General features: G+C 37.5%; 1 protein-coding gene across 1 annotated transcript; it reads right to left on the bottom strand.

Annotated features, from left to right (window-relative positions):
- Positions 1-2,859: 2,859 nt before the first annotated feature.
- TMED7 (transmembrane p24 trafficking protein 7) lies at positions 2,860-8,365 on the bottom strand. The gene is made up of 2 exons (XM_026865766.1): positions 8,060-8,365; positions 2,860-5,715 (listed from the first exon to the last, which is right to left on the bottom strand). Exons 1-2 carry the CDS (start codon positions 8,348-8,350, stop codon positions 5,479-5,481), a joined length of 528 nt encoding a protein of 175 aa, XP_026721567.1. The 5' UTR covers positions 8,351-8,365; the 3' UTR covers positions 2,860-5,478.
- Between the last annotated feature and the right edge of the window lie 2,681 nt (positions 8,366-11,046).

The raw sequence follows: 11,046 nt of genomic DNA, 5'->3' as shown, positions 1-11,046 counted from the left end.
GGGTTTTGAATCAGAACTAGCTCATGACTAATTAGAAGAGCAAATTCGCATCCACCTGCAAACTGTTTGTATTTCAACTGACTAAATTTTCCTCTTCATCTCTTTCCTTTTCTTAGCAGAAACAAGTGTGCAGAAAGTTGTTTGCTAATTTAAACAATATGTCACTGCTAAACACTCAGAAGCCAGTGTCAAAAATGCAGCAAAAGAAGTTTTGCATATATACTACAGCCCATGTTATGTACAGTACACAGGGTCCTCGATGGAAAATTCTGCCCTGTTTCTTCATACAATAGAGAAAACAAAATTAATACTCCACCATGTGGAGACCTCTCAGATATGCAGCTGATCACTGACCATGCCCTGTCACACGTGGCTCGCAGGGGGTTGTGACATTGGAGCACACCAACCAAATGCATTCAGCTACAAAAGATGCACCTGAACTGTGTACGCTGTTCAAAGGATGGTTATCCTGCTGTACTGCATCTTGTTTTGCTGCACTCCGATCCGGACAGTGAGATATAGGTTATGAAAATGTTTAGGGAGTCTTATTCAACCGTGTGTATTAATAATCACACACTCAGTTAATAGCAGAGAAATTTATGAACATGGTGTTCCTCTAAAGATTAGTTTCTGCACTCTGCTAAAAGCAAAGCACAGATCTCATCAGCAGAGGACTCTGCATCTTGAAAACAGGAGGATGGCAACAAGGCTACAGCATACCCCACCAATTCCTTTTCCTGCTAGCCCACAAACAAAACAGCCCATAATGCTAAGAAACTCAGGCCAAAGATGCACAAGGCAGTCGAATTGGTTAAAATTGCTGTGTTGCACACCAGTGATGCTGAACAGCCCATGTGCACATGTCCTTATTCTTCTCAATAGGTGGGGGAGAAGGTGTGAGCGGGTCAAATCAATCCAGTCAGAAGTAATGCAAAGTAGAATCACCTTACGCTTATGTAAGATCTTGCCCTGAGGTTTGTAACATGGATTATTTTAATACAAATAATGAACCTTTTGAGAGACGCCACTGACAGGTAACTGGAGTATTTCCTAAGCTGACATGAGTCACCACTGCCCTTCATGTCTCACAACAGTACTTGGTCAAGACCAGTAACATCCTCAGTAAGCACACATCTTAACTCTGCTCTTCTGGCACTTGATTTGACAACCAAACTCTTGGTTTCATCTCACCCTGGCAGAGCGCTCCTCCACTGAGCTGTACAGAAAAAGTTTAATCTGTTTTTAACAATGAGAAATCAGGTGATGTTGTAAGATTTCAGTTACTTCAAGGAATGTATCTGTGGTCTTACTGACAAGCAGAATTAGCACTCATAGGCTGTAAATTCATAGAGACTAAATCAGTGGCTGAGAGAAATAACTCAGTAACAGGAACAAGGATTGCTAAAACAGTTTTAAATAATCTTCGACGATAGATGATGCTCCCCCTACTGGTGTATTCCTCCGTTGTACGAGTATGGCTTCTGTGAAGCACCAAACTGGTCAGATAGTAAAGGTACAAAATGTTTGCAAATCAATAACAATTAGGAGCTACACTTTGATGGCACCTGAAGGTAAATCCACACAAAAAACCTCTGAAGTCCACAGCAATGACTCCAGAGTTACATTAGACAATGTAAATCTGAGTTCTTGATAATATGCAGTAAGCTTGCTTTCCTTTAGAGATGTAGAAAATAGCTATAAGAAAACCCACACACTACTTAAGCATCACATGATGACCTTCACTCATACACCAACCACAGAACATCTCCTAAAGCAACCTGGTGCAGTACACCAGCTTTCTGCACACTGACTTGTTATACTGTAACTCCCTGAAGAACTTCAGGGTAAGGCTTTAAAAGTTTATTGCTTCTGTGTTTAAAAGCAATTGCTTCTGTTGTGTGATATAAAATCCAGGTTGGGGTGTCCCTGCTGCAGCTGTGCCCTCAGGCAGCCTGAGAAACTGTTTAAAATGGGTTGAAGTGGTCCAGAGCACACTACTACTTCCTCGTTGATAAAAGCCTTCATCATCATACAAGTCATCTGATACACTGACTCATTTTATCCCTTTGTCTAAATTTTTTACTTTTCTTTTTGTAAGATGATCAGCTTTCAGTGCAAAAGTGTTTCAGACCAGAAGTCATCTTAAGCTACTTCTAAATCCCACATGCCAGACATGTAAAAAAACCTCACACAACTACTTGACCATAACAATAACATCACTGAAATAGGAAAACTTACACATACTTCTAGACAAAAGCTTTTTTAAATTCAAGTACTGTAAATATTCTTGAAAAATTCTGAACGTACAGCAACTGACACAAGAGAAACACAAACAGCAAGAAAAAGCCATTTTTGAAGGTGCCCACACAAAGCAACGATATCTACTCAAAACTTAACTAGTATGTGCCAAGATTCATCAAGAAGCCACACAATATAGTATTTCCAATCACATATTTAGTTACTACATATGTGAAGTTTATATCTTGTCATTAGACAACACTAATTGGATGAACTTTTCTAGATCATCCATATTATAACCTTGTAGTTACAGAATTAATGAGAAAAGATGCAGTAGGTCCCAAATCATTCCTGGCATCTGTAATCAAATACTTTGAATTCCACTCTAACAGGAACAGATCTATGAATATTATTACCTGCACTGCTAATGTGCTGAGTGAAGAGCCAGTAACCACACTATCTTGCTGAAACTTGAGTTTTTCCAGTGACCTGAAAGCAGTGAACCAGTAGACTGCATGATGTACAGCAACATAAGTCCTGATCAAGTGACAGGTGGTAGATTAACTGCAATGTGTTAAAAATATTAGTTGACTACATAAATCATTATTCAAAGCTTTTTTGAAGACTAATCCTCCCCATCCCACATGCAAACAAAACAATTAGACCACATTCATATATTAATTTTTATTTTCCCATACAATATTCACAGGGTCTGCTTTTTGTCTTACTCAAACAAATTCTACTTTTTCCTCTCAAACTAAAACAAGAACTGACATTTTGGGACATGAGAGGAAGTTCTGTAAACATAAAACATCCAAGGAAAAGCTGAAACCCAGAGCCTCTAGCAATTAAAAACATAGTTATATCCCCTTTAACGCAGAGCGTTTATTTGTGCATCACATCATTAACCAAACTACTCTTTTCATGTAATAAAAAGATGCAGCTTTAACCAAAAGTCACAATGCATTTCTTCACCCACTGCATGTTAGCATGTTTAATTATATCCTAGTCAGTCACTTTTTTTTAAAAACTATATACAGCTATGTTTAAACATGTATAGTTGTGCCATGTTTTTAATAACACAAAAATAAAGGCATTCTTAAGCTATTGCTGCATATTATGCAGCAAAAAAATGGTTCAGATATCTAACTTAAATGCAAAATTCAGGTTCACTCAACCTCTGCAGTGGGAGTAATATTGAGCTAACAGTCGTCTCACTTCACACATTCAAACATTATGAAAGAACAGAAAAACATACGCAATGGCCAACCATTATTTGTTTTACCCCATTGTTTATGAATTTTGACAGCACAAAGAAAAACTCAGTGGGGAAAAAACCCAACATATTTCAATCTTTAAAACTAATGCTTTTGTTGTGATTAAAGCTACACAAGTGATATTCAAACTCCAGAAGATAATAGTGGACACTATCAAAATTAAATCATGTTTTCATGTGACACTTGCACCCAAAGTGTACCACTTGCTTCATTATTGTGTGCAACGCAGCACAAAGTACTGAGTAGTACTTGCCAAAACAAAAGAATAAAGCATATAGGTACAATCAAGAACTATGTGTGCAGGCAGAAGAAGAAAGCAGTAGTTCTTTTGTTTTCTGATCTTTGTGAGTCTATTTCTGGGAAGCTTGCATCCCCAAACGGGACTGCAGTATTTAAAATTCAGTACAGGATAGAAAAATGTTATATATAATCCTGAATTTTACACACATTAAGCTTTAATACCCCCATGATCTTTTAAACAATTCTTGAGCTGTATGAGGTTTTTCTTCAATTTTCAAGAGGGCGGTCATTCAGTTCACAACACACTATGTGCTCTTTCACTTTTTTTTTGCCATCACAGGATTTTAAAATTAAGTAATCTTAGATCAATTCTTCAGACTGCTCAAGTCTCACCTTTTTGCTAAATTTTTGATAAAAATAATACAATTAGTAAGGGTTCAGCATTCTTTCTCTGCTTGCTGAGAACTTAAGAAGCATCTTTTGATTTAGCCAGTAATAAACGATGATTTTTTTTCAGCTTAGTTTAGTTTGTGTGCATTTAAGAACTGGTCAGTCTACTCTACTCCTCCAGAGCCATTTGAAGGAGTGTTTGCCTCATGACCAGCTCAATTCAAGCTACTTGTATGCACATACACTAACTACCTTCCACATACAAATAAAACAAGACTTTACAGTACATAAGCTATTAAAGACTCGATCAGTGGAAACAATGTAACTATAACTCTACAAAAAAGATAACCTAAAATAATAAAACATTTCCTGACCACTAGCAAAAAAGAGTGGCAATTAGATGCACAAGGCCATCATGTATCAGTGCACCACACACAGGAAAGTAAAACTTACAGCACTTGTGCAATGCAGTATCAATATCAAATTGGTGTCTTAACAGGAAAACAATTTAGTAAAAAGCTTTGTTATGTGCCTAACATAATATAACCTTTTCCAGTGCTGGTGCTGGGCTGCTTAACAAACGAAGCTACTTCTGGTCTTAAATCCAAAAAGCAGCAGCAGCAGCATATACAAGTACAGAAATGGTACAGTTTCAGTGACAAAGTTACAAGGTTTCCTCTTTTATTGCATCTTCTTTAAATGAACTTGGAGATTTGGATTTCTGAATACAGAAAGTGGATTTCCTGAGTAGTCTCAGCTTACAATTTGTTCAGTTAAACTTTGTAAAAGAGGAAAGGCATTTATTTTAATATAGATAATGTTTAAGCAAACATACTCATGTATAAAAATTTAGCAAGTTTTGGAGATGGAGACTTATCAGGCTGATGGAGAATGTGCACCATGATACAGTGTCAAGCTTGCAACAATTTACAAATAAGAAAAGGGTATCACTGGATTTTTTTTCTAACAGCAAATCAAAACAGTGCACTACAGGGTTATTTTAAAGTGTTATGCTGCAGATGGCTAATCTTACTAGTAAAAATCAAACTCAGTTTGGATTATAATCATTAGAAATAAAGAGAGGCTGGTCACTGCCAGATATTTAATACAGGAATCAGAAAACACTTAAGTTCCAAAATATTTTCAAAGTATTTCAAATCATGTGTCCCTTTCATAACTTTCTGGATTTGTTTTGTGATTTTTAAGGGATGAGGGGGAGACACATTTGAATGTTGCATATATTCAGATCATTCAGGTACCTACAATTACTTGGAGAACAGTTAATTTTTACAGATGAGTAGCACACAATGACCTGAAGCATTACCACTACCAGTTATGATCCAACACGGGTTGTTGTGGTTCTTTTATCAGAGAAGAAGCTTTTGAGAAGAAATACCTGCCCAATACTAACAACAAGAAGGATGATTGCTTCCCCTATTGACCAGTAGGCCACTCTCGTGTTTAAATCCTCTGCTCTGCTGCGGCCCTGCGCTTCTCTCAAGCGGAAGTGAGTCTGATAATCGATGACAGACTTCAAAGCTTCATGAATTGAAACACACGCAGACTCCATCTAGAGAAGTAAACAAATACATACCACAATTAATAACCCTTCTGGTGCTTTTTCCGCAAAGTTTTGTGGTTTCATATTTAAATTAGGATTTAACCCCTGCAAGCAAAGGGTTACCTCAGTGCATTGTCAAGACTGAAATACTGTAAATGCAGTAAAATTTAATTTAATCAAACTCTACATACAGGATGGTGACAGACTCTTAAATACAGAAGAATGTAAAACTGCAGATCGAATAAAAAGCACCAGGCTCTGAGAATAACAAATCTTAAATTCATATACATCTAGGTTCAAAATGAACATTAGAAATTCTTTTGAAATGTCAGTGATGCCCTAGTAGTAAATTCCACATATCAGGAAAATAAGCAGTTGCTTATTACATGAAGATGCACATAGTATATACTAAATGCTTCTGTGTTTCAACTTATGACATGCTTCATTGCATAATTCTCATTGAAGTTGTACAGCATCCTAAAATCTACGTTACTGAACTCAACACGTTCTCTGGCAAGAGACCCTTCTCTTAGTCTGGTACACAAAAAGTGGTTAGAGAAATGACAATTCTGTTATCTTTCAGTGTTCCCAAATGCTCCAGAATATAAACTTATAACAAATTGTCCAACTTCACTGTCATTTTTCATTTAAAAAAGTATTACCAACTTTTCAAGCCCTACATAAACTGGAAGAAGCTTACATGAAAAATTATCTGCTCTAAGTAAAAGTCAGTACTCCTCACTGTGTTTTGATCACCAAGACATTATTCAACAGATCCTCAAAATACTTGATTTCTAGTCACAATTTGTTTTCCTGTTTCATGGCTTACAATTAGTATTTCCTGAAGATCAAACAACACAAACTATTATTAAAGAAAATGTTTAACACCCTGATAGGACCACTCTCAATTACCTCTAGCTGTGTCTAACCATCTTTACACATTGATGACTTTCAAGACAGGTATCTGAAAAGTCTAAGATATTCTTCTCAACAGAATTCAGGAAGAGGTTTTCCAAACTAAGTTCTGCCAATGGTCCCACTGATAAATTATAGAGCTCTCCTAGTCTGCACAAGAGATTTAAACACAAAGTCATTCTGGTTTCATGGTTTCACTTTTGACTGTCCCTATGAAAGGCTGCTCCAATTTGGTCATTACAAGCCTCAAGAAAACTGCAACAAGAATCTTCTTAGCAAAGACATACTGTACTCTGAAGATTAACCTTCCCATTTCCCAAATAACTTCTTTGCATTGTGTATGCTACATTCCAGTGATAAAATATTTTTTTATATATCTTCTACAGGCTGCAAGGGACTCCAGAGATGCAAGACCCAGGAAGTGCATGTTCTGTGTTCTCAAAATCCCTCTGCTGATGCCAAGATAGGAAAAGAAAAGCCAGACATAACAGAACACACAGATTGAACAGAATCAAGACTGAAGTAAGGAAAAGAGATGGAAAGATAGAGGATCAAGAATCAGAATAAAAAATAAAATGGAGCAGAAGAGTGAGAAGAAGAAAGAGCTAAGAGCTGTAGTTGAATTCACAGCAAGTGGTGCACTCATTACACATCTCGGCTACTCCAGACTTATGGGAGCTAAATTCAAGTAAGACTGGCATTTGGGAAGCAGTACTTACACTGTTGAGTTCTGACTAGCAAAATAGCACCCATGTCTAGCATTCTTTTTTTTTTTTTTCTTTTTTGTTTAAAGTGAGGTCTGTCAATGGTTATAATCTAAGGACATTAGTGGGAATTCATGAAGCAAGTATTCCAAGGGAAGCTGTGATGGATTTACATTGGGTAGAGATGGTATAAAACCGTAAACTCTTGAGAATATTATAATAATACTAATACTCCAACACTTAGTAGTCTCTTATGAAGGATAAATGTCTTTTTTTCCATTTTAAAAATGGCAGTTATGTGAGAGGTCAGCTTAAAGACTCTAGCATTTTAAATATAAAACCAGTTTAAAATATATTAAAAAAATTAAATATAAAAACAATTCTCGAAGTTTCTCCAAAGTTTGAAAATTTTTAAAACCCTAATCCACTGATATTTAGTTTGTGAAATTCACACAACTATGGCATTAAAAGGAAGCTCCCTTAAAAAAAAAATAATAATGGCCTAGAGTTCAAGTTACTCTCCTAATTTTTTCTTTAGCATTTGGAGATTCCTCCTCAGCTCTGTCCTGTGTTTTTTAAATCCTATCTCAAGAAAACTTATTTGTATTAATTCAGATTATTTTAAAAGCTCCAATGCACTGATTTTCAAAAGTGATACAGATATCTAATGCAGCTGAACTTGAGAAAACACCTCCTCCACCTGACATCTACTGTCAAACACAACAGCACTTTACCTGAGTAAGTGCAGTTACTCTGTTCTCACTAGGAAACAGTGGTGGATCTTCTCCAACCTGGAAATCAAAGTACACAGTTTTGTGTGTGAAAGTAGAGAATTCGTTGCTGAAGCAGAATTTGTATGTCCCATTTCTGGATGCAGTAAACGTGAAGCTATCATATTGTTTCTTCATCTCTTTATACAATACAATGCCATCAGGATCTTCCAACCGACAGTCAACATCATAATGACCTCCAGTGATCACCTGAAAACAAAAATCAAGAAAGTGTCTTTTTAACAAAACAGACATTTATACATTTCTTCTAAGAAGCATGATTTGTCAAGTGGCACTGCAAAATTTTTGCTTTAACAAATCTTTTTAAAATATAATGCATTAATTTGAAAATCTTTCAAAGCCAGCCTGCAAAATTATTTTCTTATGGAAGACACACAGAACATTATTCAAAATACTTTAGTTTCAGAATATGTAATGTCAACTATATTTTCAAACCATTTAGGGGCAATTTTTGTTACTTTGTTATGAATAATTGTACAACAGCAAAGGCTACAGCAGATGAAACCTGATGGGGCAGCAAAGGCATTACTGTAAGAAATCAACCACTTGTTGTATCCACAACTCCATGGAATTGATTTAGTGGACTAAGATGCTAAAATGCAGTAAGACTACTCCTTTCTGTAGGACCAAAGGATCGTTTAGCACAGGATTATTTAGCAAAGGATTATTTAGCACAAACTGCTTTAGGCTGCAGGAATGGCATTCGACTAGTAGAACAGGTATTTCAACGAGGCTTGTCTTCAGGTCTGCTAGTGAACAGACCAATGTTCTGGGGGGACCTGCTGCCTCCCTCCTGCACAGTTAACCACAGCATTTCTTCTCAGAACCAGCACATCTGGATAATGCCTACAAGTGACTTAAAACTTCTCATGATTGTCTCAAGGGGTTTTTTTTCAGGCTTTGATTATTGTTGATTTACAACATAGTGCTCTGTAGAAGAGCTATCCCACCTCCACACGAAGACTAACTGGTAGCTTAGGTATTCATAACTTGGTGTTCTGATGACTCTTATAGTAGTTTTACCTTAATGTTTGCTCCAAACTTTTTGCTTTTAAGATAAAGCATGCTGACAAAGGAAGAGACTTCTATCTAAAGGTACGTCCCTTTTATATGCATGCAGAAGTCACTGAAATTTTTAGTATCTGAATAACTGCACTTCAGTTCACATATTATTACTTAAAACTCGTATCAGTTTACCTAGGGATTAAGTTATTACAATGATAACATTAATGGTACAACTGAAATAACATGAGATCCGAGCAGCAGCTACACTGCAAACAGGAAGTTTAAAAAAATATTCAGTTGGCAAGCAATTATCTTCAAAAAAAAAAAAAAAAAAAAAAAAAAAAAAAAAAAAAAAAAAAAGGATGTCTGGATCCCCAGATGTCTCTCCCTGGATGTCTGCAAGTAGTTGGGTTTTTCATACAAAAATGCTTACCATTACTTGGAATGAAAAACAAAATAAGATTTTCTATAAAGAAACAACGGTTCATTTTTGAAGAATGATCTCAAATTTGACAGAGGTGTGCTTTATTACATCAAAGACACTCACACTGAAAGGGCCAGTTTACATATACAAGCCAAAGATTTGCTAGAGCTTTAAAGTTCCCCTGAGATTCTTTCCAACAGGCCTTGCTTGAGCCTCCTCTCAGCACTTAAAACATACTCCCAAAGGACATGCACACAGAATTTCAGTCTACCAGTGGTTGGTCAAATCCAAACTTGCCTTTTACCAATTCTACTCCTGTTCTGATCACTGACAAAAGTGACAGAGGCAGGCTTTATCTCTCCAGTAACCTCCAGTGATACCCATTTGAAAACAGGGGGGAAAGTACTACACAGAAAAGACTTTATGAAAAAAATAGACAAGGAAAAGAAACATTTGGGTAGGGAAAAACATATCTAAGAACTAGAAGATGTAGGACAGAGTAACAAGGACCAATATTTGGCAGCAATGCTTTCCAAAATACTAAGGTGGGACAGCAGATGGGAAAAAAAATGGGACTTCAACAACTCGGACCATTAAAGCATACAGCTCCTTCAAAAGCCCCTAACTGTAACCGTGATCCCCATTTTCAAGGATGGTTTCTCTCATGCTGCTGCTGTGCTGTCAGTGACTTCACCGGCCGAAGTGACAGACTGAAAGGTTCCAACCCTGCTGACACACCCAGTGGCACCAAAACCATCAGAGCTGTTTGCTCTATACATCTCAAATCCAAACAGCACGCTCTACCACGATGGCTGCAAGTTCAAACTGTTAAAAACTGGGAAAAGTAAGAAAAACTGTGCAGCCTCACTTAGTACATGCACATTAACCATACCGTTCAATAAGATGTTTGTTGCCGCATGGTTTATTTTTTTGTAAGATTCCCATTCTGCTACATGCCCAGGATATGCTAGAGCTGCATACCTATTCCATCACTTTCTTACTGTTTGCTATGTGAACCCAACTTGAGCCATACTCTGAAATAAGATCCATTAGCTCCTTAAATTGTATCGTGCTCATCGTGCAAATGCTTCACAAACCACAAGGAAATTACTTTCATGACATCTTGTTAGGCAGGTGTGCTTTAGATATTCTCCCCTCTTCAGCTGGGACTCTGCGTGACAGCAATCACGGTAAAACAGTCAGCTTTCGAGGCCAGACTTAGATGTTTTTAGCTCTGGACTAAACTCTTACTTCCCCGCCGCTACTGCAGAGCGAATGACAGCATACACTATTTCCTTAGCTGAGCTGAAAACTCATATTGGATTCAACTGCTGCTCCTGCACCAGACGCTCCCCGTAACCGCTCAGAGCAGACACTGCCACGCAGTAAATGAGCGAAGCCGAGAGGCTCCCCGGCCAGCACAAGCCCCTCGGCCACCGCTCCCCGACGGCGGGCCGGGCTCCGGGCTGGGGCCCAGCTCTGCCAGCGCAGCGCGGCGCGC

The sequence above is a fragment of the Athene cunicularia genome (assembly GCF_003259725.1).
Source record: "Athene cunicularia isolate RWA chromosome Z unlocalized genomic scaffold, athCun1 chrZ_part1, whole genome shotgun sequence".
Classification (NCBI taxonomy): domain Eukaryota; kingdom Metazoa; phylum Chordata; class Aves; order Strigiformes; family Strigidae; genus Athene; species Athene cunicularia.
This window is presented reverse-complemented; position numbering and strand designations above follow the sequence as displayed.